General features: G+C 42.7%; 1 protein-coding gene across 11 annotated transcripts in view; it reads left to right on the top strand.

Annotated features, from left to right (window-relative positions):
• LOC126085087 (zinc finger protein 235-like) overlaps nucleotides 1-14,472 on the top strand; it is a 33,936-nt gene extending 19,464 nt beyond the window's left edge. For 6 of the 11 annotated variants that reach the window (XM_049900064.1, XM_049900065.1, XM_049900061.1 and 3 more), the window contains 3 exons: nucleotides 365-416; nucleotides 2,348-2,474; nucleotides 4,454-14,471. In XM_049900064.1, the coding sequence (XP_049756021.1) occupies nucleotides 365-416; nucleotides 2,348-2,474; nucleotides 4,454-6,789 (2,515 nt within the window). In that variant the 3' untranslated portion in view covers nucleotides 6,790-14,471. Of the gene's footprint in view, nucleotides 1-364; nucleotides 417-2,347; nucleotides 2,475-4,453 lie in introns of all 11 variants that reach the window. The other 5 variants (XM_049900063.1, XM_049900058.1, XM_049900066.1 and 2 more) reach the window with 3 other exon arrangements.
• Nucleotides 14,473-14,720: the final 248 nt, after the last annotated feature.

Below are 14,720 nucleotides of genomic sequence, written 5' to 3'. Positions count from 1 at the left end.
CTACTCAGCTAGAAAGTAGAAGTGCCAGGCTTTGAACCCTGGCAGTTTTGCCTTGGAGCTCACTCTTTTAATAAGTACCTTGTGCTACCTCTCATTCCCTACCATCTCTTGGAAATAAATACCTATGCTTTGAGCTACAAGGAGCACTTGTGTTAGAGTTGCTGAGTATAGCTGTGAGGCTTATTCACTACACAAAGGCACTTGACCAAGGGGGCCTAATGGTAGCTAGAATCCAAACCACACTCTGCCTAACAGGTTTTGTGTAACAGTATCTTCCTGGAGGAAGGAATACGTTTATAATCACTTGAAGATGCCATATGGTACAGGTAGCCAGGCCTTTGTCTCATGACTTCTTTTTCCCCAGTTCTGCCTTCCCAGGACTCTACCAAGAAGAGGAGAGAATGACCAAGTTCCAGGTGAGTTGGGCTTGCTTGTCTCTTACATGTCTGCTTGATGATGAATGCCTCCTCTCTTCCTTCTGTAAAGGAGAAGAACAGGCATTTGACTGCCTGTTGCGTGGTAGGGGCTTGCTGTTTTGTTTTTTTTCCTAGTTTTACATTCTCACCATTTATTTACCACATAGTTGTTGTTGTTATTGTTAGGTGCCATCCAGTTGGTTCTGAGTTATAGCGACCCTATGCATAACAGAACGAAACACTGACTGATCCTGCACCATCCTCACAATCGTTGTTATGCTTGAGCCCATTGTTACAGCCACTGTGTCAATCCATCTTGTTGCGGGTCTTCCTCTTTTCTGCTGACCCTCTACTTTACCAATCATGATGTCCTTCTCCAGAGCACCTGAGATGAAGTCTCGCCATCCTCGCTTCTAAGGAACATTCTGGCTGTATAAAAATCAAGCGCCCCTGCTTGGGGCAATTGCTTAAGCACTCAACTATCAGATTTAAAAACTAATAATGTCTAGTGTTGGCCAAGGTAAGGTTATTCAGTGATTCTTTTACCTTCTTGAAGGAAGGTATTCTGGGAGGATGATCTGTCCTATTAACAGAGTTTTAAAAGTGCATATTCTTTGACATAGCAATTTCAGTTCATTGGAATTTCTCTTAAGAAAGTAATCTGACTCTTCGGCTGAAGACAACATCTAAAAATAAATGTCCATTAATTGGATTGGTTAAATATATTACACCCCAAAATTTACTGCCATCGAATAGATTCTGACTCATAGTGACCCCATGTGACAGAGTAGAACTGCCCCATGGGGTTTCCAAGGCTGTAGTCTTAGCAGATCGCCAGGTCTATCTCCCGAGGAGGGGCTGGTGGGTTCCAACCTCTAACCTTTTCATTAGCAGCTGAGCACTTAACCACTGCACCACCAGGGTTCCTTGATTTAATATATTATAGATCATAAATTCCATGAAATACTTTGTAGCCTTTACATGAGTGAAGTAGGCGATGATGATGATGATAGCTAACATTTATTGAGAACTTAACGAGACGCTAGGCATTGTCCTAAAAGCTTTACGTGGATCCATTAACGTAAAACTTAGAACAACCTCATGATGTTTTTGCCATTATTATCCCAGTTTTACAGATGAGGAAACAGCAGAGATTAAGAGATTGAGTAATTTATCCAGGGTCTCACATCTAGCAAGTGGCAGGGCCTTGGGGTATGCACCAAGACAGTCTGGCGCTAGAGCTGTGCACTTCACTTTAGTACTGTGAGTGCTGTAGTAGATGGATGTGACGTGTCCCCAGAGCACAGAAGACTGATTACCCACCTAGGAAGGCTACCTGAAGGCCGGTGAGTGTGGCAAATGTTACAAAAAAATGGGGCTAGGCAGAGAGTTCAAAGTTACCAATCACATTGTGAAATGTGTATACCCTCTGACTTAGGAATTAAATTCTTGGGACTTACCAATAAGAATAGTCACAAGGAGCATCGAGTTAAAGGTGTGGGATTTTTTTTTTTTTTTTCAGGTACAGCACTTCAGGGTGACTGCAGTAAATCAATATATAGCATTGGCAATGTGGAAGGCAAAGAGGAGGGGGAAAAATAAAACACACCTGTTGCCATCAAGTTGATTCCAACTCATGGTGACCCCATGTGTGTCAGAGTAGAATTGTGCTCCATAGGGTTTTCTTGGCTGTGATCTTTATGGAGGCAGATCACCAGGCCTTTCCTGCATGGTGCCACTGGGTGGGTTCAAACTACCAACTGTTAGGTTAGTTGTCAGGTGGAAACCATGTGTACCACCCATGGACTCTATTAAAAACCTACTTGAGTCCCTCAGAACAGCTTCCCACCCATCCTCTCTGCCTTCTCAGTGCTGTCCCTCTTCCAGTGGGCTTTTGTTGTAAGATTGAGGTTGTGTGTTTGATGTTGTAGGAAGCAGTGACGTTTAAGGATGTGGCTGTGGTCTTCACTGAGGAGGAGTTGGGGCTGCTGGACTCTGCCCAGAGGACACTGTACCGAGACGTGATGCTGGAGAACTTCAGGAACCTATTGTCAGTGGGTGAGGACAGGTGCACTCTGTGACTTGGCATCAGTGCTCTAGGGTCTTTTAATATCCCCAATTGCTTAGGGCTTTGGGGCCCCCGAAAGGGTTCCCTGAGCTTGAGGATCTGAATATCCTAGTCCCTGAGGACCACAGAGAGAAGACCCTTCTGGTCTTTCTGCCAGGACAGAAGTTTGTCGTTGTCAATGAACTGTAAATGGGCAGCGTCACTTTCGTGTCTTGACTTTCCTTTTTTCAGCTGTGTTGTGATTTATCAGTGGATTGTGAATCAATTCAATGAATCATACCAGAATTTATTTTTAAAAGAATAAAATAGAATGGAATAGAAGATATCAGAGCTCTTTATCAAAGAGTACACACATTAAAGCAAGAACAAGCCAATTACACTCAGTTGTATGAGCGCGAGTGGAAGGGACGGGAGAAATACACTTTGACAGTTACTGTTGTTGTTAGTTGCCGTTGAGTCGATCCGACTCATGGTGAATACAGTTGAGTTTATGTACATGTACATGTATACTGGTTCATGACATAAAATGCATTTCTTATGACACATTGATATTAAAAAATAGTTTGAAAGTTCAAAATACACTCCTGTGAAAGGATTGAAGATTATGTGATTGGAACAACATTTTCAGTAAGGTTTTCCTGTAGTATAGTTATCTGAACAGCTTTAACTTTGTAGTTCTGACCAAATTGAAGATCATTCTCACCCAGTGACTTTTCTGTAGCCTTAAATAGCTGAGTTGTACACTTAGAAGAATTTAATTTTAGAATTGATGGATAGTTGCCATTGAGTTAACTCCAAATCATAGTGACCTTGTGTACAACAGAACAAAATGTTGCCCAGTCCTGTGCCATCATCATGATCACTGGCATGTTTGATTCCATTGTTGTGGCCACTGTGCCAGTCCTCACTGAGGGTCTCCCTCACCCTCATTGGTCCTCTTCTTTACAAACATAATGTACTCATCCAGTGTTTGATCCCTCCTGGTGATGTGTCCAGAGCAAGTGAGCCAGAAGTCTTCTGTTGTAATCTGTAAGGTTTTCATTGGCTAATTTTCAGAAGTAGATTTCTAGGCCTTTATTCCTAGTCTGTCTTAGTCTGGAAGCTCTGCTGGAAGTTGTCCACCCTGGGTGACCCAAATGGTATTTGAACTACCAGTAACATAATATCATAGCAACATGTAAGCTACCATAGTACAACAAACTGATAGGTAGTGTTCCAAAAATATACTTCCTTCCAATTGTCTCCTTAAGGGCTCTTGACATCCCTTGACAATCTATCTGTAAACTTTTGCCTGGACATTTTGAGCAGGGATGATGTATGCAGTGTACAGATTGTGCCATGCAGTCTTGATTTTGAGGTGTAGAGACAAGCACGACAAGGGCATTTCCACTTATCTCTATACCTGCTGGCCAAAAGAGAAGGTCGCTTTTTATTGACTATACTTAGAAGTAGGAAGGTAAATTTACTCTTCTGTAAAATATTTCTAGGATATCTTCATTGCTCTGCATCTGCCTAATTTTTTACTTGGATCTCACACGTTAGACTTGGTGTGGGCGTAAGTGGGTCTTCCAAAAAAAAAAAAAAAAAAAGCCAGAAAAACAAACCCATTGCCGTCGAGTCAATTTTAACTCATAGCAACCCTATAGAACAGAGTAGAACTGCCCCCGTAGGGTTTCCAGAGAGCAGCTGGTAGATTCAAACTGCCCACTTTTCGGTTAGCAGCCGAGCTCTTAACCACTATGACAACAGGGCTCTAAGTGAGTCCTAACACTTAGTAAATAGGAGCCTAATGACCATCTCTTTGTTTCTGTAGGCAAGTAAAATGAAGAACAGTATACAAGATGGTAAAGTCAGGGTGAGCTTTCCCCCTGGTCCATTGAGGCATCTGCTGTGGCCACAGTGTGAAATCTTGAAATTTCACACAAAACATTCATTTATTCTCACCTCTGAATTCTCTTTATCCTTACAGAGGACAAGCATCAAAATAAGAATGAGATCGAGACTCTTCAAAGATTAAGGTACCATTTATATGAAGAGCTTTCCAGCAGTCATATCTGGGAACAGGTTGTAGAAGAATTAACTAGGAGTCAAGATTCTACTATAAATCTTCAAGGGAAGAGTCCTTGGTTACTAAAACAAAATGACCTCCCCTGTCAGATCTGGGCAGGAGTATCTATTGAGTTTTCTGGAGAGGAGAGCTATCTAATGAATCTTCAAGGGAGTAGTTGCAATGTTAAAAATCAGAAGTTTCCAACTTGGAGAGCCGAAGATTTGGGGAGGAGAACATATCTGAGTGAGTCACAGGATCATCAGAGTAGATGTGAGCAAATTCCTATGGAAAAAAACCTATGTGAATATGATCAGTGTGTTGATAGCTCCAGTTGGATCTCATGCCACTATGAGAATCATGGAGTATACCAGAGAGACAAAGCTTCTAGCCACAGCAGAAAAGACTTCACAAAGAAATCATCACTTCATCAGCATAATACAGGTGACAAAGGAGAGAAAACCTGCATGTGCAATCAGTGTGGCAGAGTCTTCTGTGATGCCTCCAATCTTGAACTCCATCAGAAATCACACATAGGGGAGAAGCCTCATACATGTAGTGAGTGTGGAAAGGGTTTCAGTTATAGCTCAGTTGTTCACATTCATCAGAGTGTTCATACAGGAGAGAAACACTATAAGTGTGATGCGTGTGATAAGGGCCTCAGTCAGAGTTTGTATCTTCACTCATATCAGAGAGTCCACACCGGGGACAAACCCTACACGTGTCGTGAATATGGCAAGGGCTTTGATCAGAGCTCCTCTCTTCACACTCATCAGCTAATTCATACAGAAGAAAAGCCTTTTAGGTGTGATAGTTGTGGGAAGAGTTTCAGTCATAGCTCAGATCTTAACATCCATTGTCGAATCCACAGTGGAGAGAAACCCTATAAATGCAAGGAGTGTGGGAAAGACTTCAGGCAGAGCTCACATTACCAAGCTCATCTAAGAGTCCATACAGACGAGAGATCATTTAAATGTGAGGATTATGGAAAAGGCTTCAGTGAGAGATCAGCACTTTGCAGTCATCAACAAATCCACTCAGGAGAGAGCCCCCATCAATGTGATAAGTGTCTTAAGAGTTTTAATAGTGAGTCAAGTCTCTATATCCATCAGAGTGTTGACACAGTTGAGAGACCTTATAAGTGTGAGGAATGTGGGAAGACCTTTAATTGGAGCTCACATCTTCACGTTCATAAGAGGATCCACACAGGAGAAAAACCCTATAAATGTGAAGAATGTGGTAAGGGCTTCAGTCAGAATTCACATCTTCAAGCCCATCAGAGAATGCATACTGGAGAGAAACCATACAAATGTAATATTTGTGCTAAGGGCTTCAGTCGCAGTTCATATCTTCGGGTTCATCAACGAATCCATACTGGAGAGAAACCATTTAAATGTGTGGCATGTGGTAAGGGCTTCAGGCAGCGCTCCTATCTTCACACACATCAAAGAGTTCACATGGTAGAGAAACCCTACAAATGTCATGTTTGTGGTAAAGGCTTTTGTCAGAGTTCTTCTCTTCATGCTCATCAGCTAATTCACACAGAGAACATGTCTTGTAGTTGTGAGAGGTATGGGAAGAGCTTTGGTAATAGCTCAGATCATAGTGTTTATTGTAGAGTCCATACTGGCAAGAAATCCTTTGAATGTGAAAAGTGTGGGAAACGCTTCAGTTGGATCTCACATCTTCAGGCTCATCTAAGAGTCCACACAGAAGAGAAACCATTTAAATGTGAGGATTGTGGAAAAGCCTTCAGTGGGAGATCAGCACTTCGTAGTCATCAACAAATCCACTCAGGAGAGACCCCCTATCAATGTGATAATTGTCTTAAGGGTTTCAGTAGTAAGTCAAGACTCCGTATCCATCAGAGAGTTCACACAGTCGAGAAACCTTTTAAGTGTGAGGAATGTGGGAAGACCTTTAATTGGAGCTCACATCTTTACGTTCATAGGAGGATTCACACAGGAGAAAAACCCTATAAATGTAAGGAATGTGGCAAGGGCTTCAGTCAGACTTCACATCTTCAAGCCCATCGGAGAATCCATACTGGAGAGAAACCATTCAAATGTAATATTTGTGCTAAGGGCTTTAGCCGGAGTTCATATCTTCGAATTCATCAGCAAGTCCATACTGGAGAGAAACTGTTTAAATGTGTGGCATGTGGTAAGGGCTTCAGTCAGCGCCCCTATCTTCACACACATCAGAGAGTTCACATGGTAGAGAAACCCTACAAATACCGCATCTTCAAGCTCATCTGAGAGTCCATACTAGTGAGAAACCATACAAGTGCGATGCATGTAGCAAAGTGTTCAGTCGTAGTTCATCTCTTCATGTCCACCAGAGAGTCCACACAGGAGAGAAACCATACAAATATGTTACGTGTGATAGGGGCTTCAGTCGAAGCTCATATCTTCATCAGACAGTCCATGCTAAAAAGAAACCATACAAACGTGATGCATGTGATAAGAGTTTCAGTCAGAGTTCACGTTTTTTTTTTTTTTTTAACCTTCTACCAAGCATGATGTCCTTCTCCAGAGACTGGTCCCTCCTGATAACATGTCCAAAGCATGTGAGACGAAGTCTTGCCATCCTTGCTTCTAAGGAGCATTCTGGCTCTTCCAAGACAGATTTGTTCATTCTTCTGGCTGTCCATGTTATAAAAAACTCAAAATATATTCAATATAAATATGTATAAATGTAAATGTGAGAATTGTGGAAAAGACTTCAGCAGAAGATCCACACTTCACCATCGTCAACAAGTCCATAAGGGACAAAAGCCCCTATCGATGCGATAAATGTGGTAAGGGCTTTAATAATAGATCAAGTCTCTGTACCCATCAGAGAGATCACACAGGAAAGCCTACAAATGTGAGAAGTGTAGAAGGGCTTCAGTTGGAGCTCATATCTTCAAGCCCATCTGAGAGTCTATACTGGTGAGAAACCATACAAGTGCGATGATGCTTGCAGTTGTAGTTTATCTCTTTACGTTCATCAGAGTCCACGCAGGAGAAACCATAGAAACGTGATCCATGTGACAACAGTTGTAGTCAGAGTTTATGTCTTCAGTTTCATCAGAGACTCCATCATCATTATGAAACTTATAACAGGGACTTTAGTCAGAGCTCTTAACCTCCACACACATGAAGGAGTCCCCATAGAAGAGCAACCCTATAAGTGTGATGTGTGAGAAGGGCTTTAGTCAGAGTGTGCATCTTGAAGTTCGTCACAGAGTCCATACTGGAGAAAAACCCTAAAAATGTGAGGATGGGGAAAAAGTTTTAGTGGAAGACTCACAGTTCACAGCTGTTAACAAGTTCATATGGAGAACCCTCCTATCATATCAATATGATAAGGGTTTTAAGAGTTTTAATAATAAATCAAGTCTCCATACCTATCAGAGAGTTCACACAGGAGAGAAACCTTACAAATGTGAGAACTATGGGGAGGTATTTAGTTGGAACTCATATCTTCTCACATCAGTGTTCATTTAGGAGAGAAACCCTATATATTTTCCCATCTTCAAGCTTATCAGAGAGTCCACAATGGAGAGAACCTGTACAAATATAAGGAGTGTGTGGTAAGGGCATTTTAAAAAAATAACTCAGAATCTTTATTAGGGTTAGGTTATCCACCAAGAAGAGACACTCTTTAAAATGATGTGTTCTAAAATGATGTGTTGTATTCTTCAATGATAATCAGAGTCCGAAGAGGACAGAAAACTTGTTTTGTTAACGTGGTCAGTATCTCAGCCAAAGCTCAGTATATCACAGTCACGAGGAAATTACATGGCTGAGAACTCTCTAAGAGTGGTATGGTGAGGACTTTAATAAAAACACAGCAGAGAGGACTTAAAAGTGATAACAAAATGGTCAGGATTTTAACAACAGTAAGAAGATGGACATGAAATAAATCAGCGTCAGTGAGAGTGTAAGCTCTATGAGGACCAGACTTTCTTCAGTGTCTGTTGTTGTTAGCTGTGGTTGAGTTGATTACGACTTATGGCACTCTCATATGCGCAGGGTAGAACTGCCACGTAGGGTTTCCAAGGCTGTGATTTTTTGGAAGCCTACACCTCTAGGTGAGTTCGAACCACCAATCTTTCAGTTAGTCAAGCACTTAATCCTTTTATGCCACACATAAATGGGACATTGTGGTGAAGTGAATTCGTTTGTGTGGACTTTTGCCTTGGTTCTTTGGAAAAACAGCTTAAGAGGTATTTCCCTGAAGCCCTGAGGAGTTACCTTTGCCCTAGTTTTCTACCCCAAAGGGTTTGTTATTTTTGTCCAGGTTGATTGATATTCCCTGGATAAGCTATAAACAACTTGTAGTTTGATACTTTTTGTCTGGCCCTGGGCTGCAGCCTACCCTGTAATTGGTGTGCACCTTGCCGAGGTTGGTCAATAGACTATGCAAACGAAGTTACTATAGCCTACTATGCAAATGAATTATTTGTGGCCTACAGAGAGGAGATCGGTCAGTTCATGGCCCTGGTGGGAGGGACATGCCTTGAAATTGACAAGTCTGTGTATATATGCAGCCAACCCCACAGAGGTTTTTGAGACAGGAGGCAGGCAGAAGCAGAAGGAAGATAGGAGAGAGAAGAGAGAAGCAGAGAGGAAGCAGGGAACCTACTACAAGAGCTGTGACACAGGTCAAGGGCGGTAACAGCGAGAGGCCTGGAAGGGGCTGTGTGGCAGAGCTGGGGGTGACATGCCCAGAAGGAGCCCAGCAGCAGAGCCAGTGGTGACAGGTCTGGAAGGGGCCCTGCAGCAGAGTTGGTGGTGATGGCAGGGAGGCTGAAAGCAGAGAGGCCTATCCTTACTCTGAGAGGAACCTGTCCTCGGGACCAATAGGAACCTGTCCTCAGGGGACCAAGAGGAGGTTTTTCCTGAGGGGATTGAAAGGAGGCCTGTCCTGAGGAGGCTGAGGGTGCCTGTCCTGAGAGGGCTGAGAGGAGGCCTGTCCTCAGGGTGCTGAGAGAAGGCCTGTTCTGAGGTGGCTGAGATGGGGTGTGCATGGCAGAGAGAGGGCATGCACGGAAGAGAGAAGGGCCTGCTTGTTTGCATGGCTGAGAGGAGCTGGGAGACCTGTCCTATACTGAAGAAGGGAAGAATGTTCACTTCAGGGGAGCCTTCCAGACTTTGCCTGCATGCTTTCTGATCCTAATCCCAAGTTGTAGCCTGTTAATCCTATCCTGAGGTGTAACCTATTACTTCCTTAATAAATCACTTAACTGTGTGTATGGTCTGTGAGTTCTGTGTGGCCATTGCAATGGATTATTGAACCCAGAAGAGAAGTAATGTGGGAGGAATGGCAGTGTTGGAATAGGTAAAAAGGTTGGAGAGTGGGGGTATGTCTGACCTCCACCTCATAGGTATCAGCTTTGGGCTGATCCTGGTCATTATTTTCCTTGATATTAGACAAATTCTGTTGCTACTATTACTGTTCCCACAGTTTCACAATTGGTGTCAGAAGTGGGATTCATTGCAATGGCTCTTGACTCATGGAAACATGGAGCTTTGGAGAAGAAGGGATGAATGGGCATGGGATGAGAAACTTGATTCTTGAGTGTTTTTTTTTTTGGTTGCTGCTACCTGTGAAGACTAAAAATAAGAGATGTTATGCTGTAGCAGTGAATAGGAAAGCTTTATCTGGAGTGGGTTTGGGTGAAAGCCCAGCAGGTTAAGCAAGATGACTGATAGGGGGCCAGGGTCTTCTGGTTCAGTGCATGCAGAGACCTAAGCCTGAATGCTTGCAAATGGGTAAAATAGAGGGTGGAAAAAAGAGGAAACTGGAATTTTTAAAAAGGTTATGTGTTTACCTGAATGTACTATATTTGTCTGACTGAAGGAATGTTTTCTTTACCTGGTATTGTAAATATAACAGACCCGAGTTTACCTGGGGTTGTAAATAAAACAGACCTGAATGGAAATGAATATTGGGTATTGTGAAAAAACAAAACAAAACAGAGAGCGTGTAACTCCGCCCTTCAGGCAATACTTGATTGGATATGCCAAAAGGGGAAATAGTAAATCGGGCTTATGCCAAAAGCCTGTGAGATCAGGAGATTTGCATTTGAGAGACTTTGATTGAGAGTACTGCGATGATTGATGGCTTGATTGACCAAAGAGCTGCTTGGTGAATGAATAGTAAAATAATATTTGTGTGGGGCACAGCCCTGTGGAGTCTGAAGGGTGTGTTAATAGAACATGTCAGTGCCCATCAGAAGAACCCCCTTCCAGGACTGGAAGTAAATGGAAGCCGGCAAGTAGATAGCTTGGTATGCCCACTTGAGGTGACTACCTGGGTCCACAAGATGAGTGGAAGTGGGGAAAGTGCAGCATTGAAGACATGGGCTGAGTTAGGACATGTTCCTTTACACCTGCTGACCTAACTCAGCTGGCTAGGGATGAGAGAGAGAGAAAAGGGACCGGCTGGTCTGAAGTAGGAAATTGTGTGGACTCCCAGGCCTATGGCTGGTACCCATTGACCTAGCTTGGATAGCTATGAGCTGATCCCTACTGAATGGATGCGAGATGACCTGGCCCCAGGTAATGGGGGAAGAGAGAGAGAGATGTTTGACACCATGAGTTGGTGTAGCTCACTGCAGTTTAATGGCTTGCCCTGGACTGGACTTGGCTTATGGTCGTTGATGGTCAGAGTTCCAACCGGACCAGAAGGTTCTTCAGACCAAGAACATGCTTGTCTCCTCAGAGTACTGATTTAATTGGGGTGGGCAATTTAAACATTGGCTGTCTAAAATGGGGGGAGATAAAGGTGTGAAGTGGCTGGCTTACACGCTTTCATGAGTGTGCTTATACTCAAAACGAGGGGGATGAGGGAGGATCCCCAACTGAATAGATTCCTCTTTTCCTGATGGGTCTGGGGAAGAGAGAGTGGGGGAAGACACTTATCTGATTATATGATTCAGTTGTGAGTGTTGATTGTTAACAGAGTTAATTGTGATTGTAAAAATTGTAATTGTAGAAGTTGTAACTGAAAGAGTGGACTAAGGGGGAGGCACTGCTAGACTGGAGTGCAGTGGTGAAACCTAACGTCCTGTAAAGGTTTTAGTGTGCTGATAACGCAAGAGGCTCAGAGCAAGGGAATGATATTCTCGGTTAAATTTTATCAGCGGCTAGAAGGGGAGCAGCCAAGATGACTTTCGGAGACCCTGACCAAATCAGATGGACACCTGCAGCAGACCTGAGTGGTTGGTACCTAAATGACCTCACCCTGAGAGTTTTTGCCTTATGGATGTACTAATTGTTAATAACTGCTTTGGACTGGTAAAATGTATGTCAAAGAACCCATGGAGAAAAAGCTAGAGGGTGGACTGTGGTGAAATGAGCTCCTTAAAGTGGCCTTTTGCCTTGGTTCTTTGGAAGAACAGCTTGAGATATTTTCCCCCTAAGCCCTGAGGAGTTACCTTTGCCCTCATTTTCTACCCTACAGGGTTTGTTGCTTTTGTCCAGGTTGATTGACATTTCCTGGATAAACTGTAAAAAACTTATAGTCTGATACTTTTTATCTGGCCTTGGGCTGCAGCCTGCTCTGGTTGGTATGCACCTTGCAGGGATTGGTCAATAGACTATGCAAATGAAATTATTATAGCCTACTATGCAAATGAAGTGTCCGTAGCCTACAGAGAGGAGATTGGTCAATTTGCGGCCCTGGTGGGAGGACCATGCCTTGAAATTGACAAGGAGTTTGTGTGTATATGCAGCCAACCCCACAGAGTTTTTTGAGGCAGGAGGCAGACAGAAGCAGAAGGAAGAGAGAAGCAGCAGAGAGAGAGGAGGCAAGACACCTAAAAGAGCTGTAACACAAGTCAAGGGCTGTAACACTGAAGACAGTGAGAAGCCCGAAAGGGGCCCTGCCGCAGAGCCAGTGGTGATAGGTCCAGAAGGGGCTCCATGGCAGAGCCAGTGGTGATGGCAGGGAGGCTGAAGGCAGAGAGGCCTGTCCTGAGGGGACTGAGAGGAAGCCTTTTCTAAGAGGCCAAGAGGAGTCCTGTCCTGAAGGGGCTGAGGAGAAGCCTGTCCTTGGGTTGAGAGGAGGCCTATCCTAAGAGGGCTGAGAGGAGGCCTGTCCTGAGATAGCCAAGAGGGAGCATACATGGTAGAGAGAAGGGCCTGCTTGCTTGTATGGCTGAGAGGAGCGGAGACACCTGTCCTGCATTGAAGAAGGGAGGAATGTGCTCTCCACTTCGGGGAAGCCTTCCAGACTTTGCCTACATGCTTCCTGATCCTAATCCCAAGTTGTAGCTTGTTGATCCTATCCCAAGTTGTACCTGTTACTTCCTTAATAAATCACTTAACTGTGTGTACGGTCTGTGAGTTCTGTGTGGCCATTCCAATGGATTATCAAACCCAGAAGAGAAGTAGAGAGTGTTGTGGGAGGAACAGCTGTGTCGGAATAGGTAAAAAGGTTGGAGAGTGGAGGTATGTCTGACCTCCACCTCATAGGAATCAGCTTTGGGCTGATCTTGATTCTCATCTCTCCCCCTGAAGTTAGGCAAGGTATGACTACCAGTTCACAGAAATATATTTGAAAATTCTAGACAGTTCTCCCTAATAAAACTCACTGAAATGTTCTCATAAAGAAAACAAGTAGCCTTAGTAAAATTTATTTGATTTAATATCATTAATTAAAACATTGAGTGGAATAAATCCCCACAATACTACAGACGACAACAATACTAAGATGACAGCACTACTGGGTTTGAATCCTATCCTTTACGCATCCCATTCTCAAACAGGTAGGCTGAAGTTTTCATATCGTTTGGGACTATCTGTACAGTGTACTATCATTTTGTGTATAGCAAAAACAAACCAACCAGTTGCTGTCAAGTTGATTCCAGCTCATAGCAATTCCGTGTGTGTCAGAGTAGAACTGTGCTCCATAGGGTTTACAATGGCTGATTTTTTGAATGTAGATCACCAGCCCTTTCTTCTGAGGCACCTCTGGGTGGACTCACACCAACAACCTTTCAGTTACCAGCCGACTGTATTAACTGCACCACGCAGGGACTCCCTATAGCAAAAATATAGCTGTCTTTTATTGAGAAGCACTGGGCTAAGGGTAAGGGTAATTGGGATGCTTTAGGAGGATATAAACTAGATAAAATGTAACGCAGGTGCTACCTAGACAGGTGAGGCAGGTGGACATGCAGACAGGTTGGGTAGACTGTTGGGCATTCACTCCACAGAGACCAGTATATTCAAAAGCACGGAGGCATGAACCAGCATGACATCTTCAAGACACTAAGCAGCTCAACATTTCAGTATTGGTATTGGGATTTTTGTTTTTCAATAAAGTAATTTTGAAAAAAATTTAGCTATCTTTTAATTTTGTGCTTTTTGTGACAGGAGAGATTGACCTGCTGATCTGGGGTTCACCAGCCCCTGCGGCTATGTGAGATTAAATTTTTTTGATCCCTCTTAAACAGCGTGAAGGCAAGGTCTTACTGTAATTCTTTGGAAGTGTAAGGAATAGTTACAAATCACAAGAAGTATTTTCTAACTTTTAATTGACAATAATTGATTTATTTGTATTTTCATCCAGGCCTTTTTTTCTGATTATTTACCAATTCTGCAACTAAACTTTTTAGAGAGGCTGTTGCAAGTATGAAGGACATTAAGTTTGTCAAGTTTTCTACCCTGAGAAAGGAAAAACAAACAGAAACCTCGTTGGGACTTTTATTAGCATTTCATCAAATTTATTAATGAATTTGGACAAGATTGCCATTTTTACACTATTTTTTATTCAGTACCAATACACTTTAGTGTAAGTTGTTATCCATAGAAGATTATTACAAAAGATTGTTTTTATGTTTCCCACCTACCTCCCTCACCTGCAAAAAGCTAAATAACAGATGTCCATTAGTGGAAGATTTTTTGAATAAATATTGATATGTACATGCAGTGTTAACATGAAGCCCTTTAAATATTAATACAAATCTATAATGATAGAAGAATGCACATAGTATTTATAATAAAAGTAGGTTTAGAATTGTGTGATCAAATATAAATCTATGCATAGATACGTAAATATAGGCATATGGTGTGTGAAGGGATATTCACTGATAGGCTAACAGTGGTTTTCTCTGGCAGGAAGCATTTTGGGTGACTTTTTTCTTTATTAATTTTTTTTTGCCATGAACACTGCCAATTTACCAAAGCAGTTG

Source organism: Elephas maximus, chromosome 11 (assembly GCF_024166365.1).
Source record: "Elephas maximus indicus isolate mEleMax1 chromosome 11, mEleMax1 primary haplotype, whole genome shotgun sequence".
Taxonomy (NCBI): Eukaryota; Metazoa; Chordata; class Mammalia; order Proboscidea; family Elephantidae; genus Elephas; species Elephas maximus.
The sequence above is the reverse complement of the archived record's forward strand: the minus strand, read 5'-3'. Positions and strand labels throughout refer to the sequence as shown.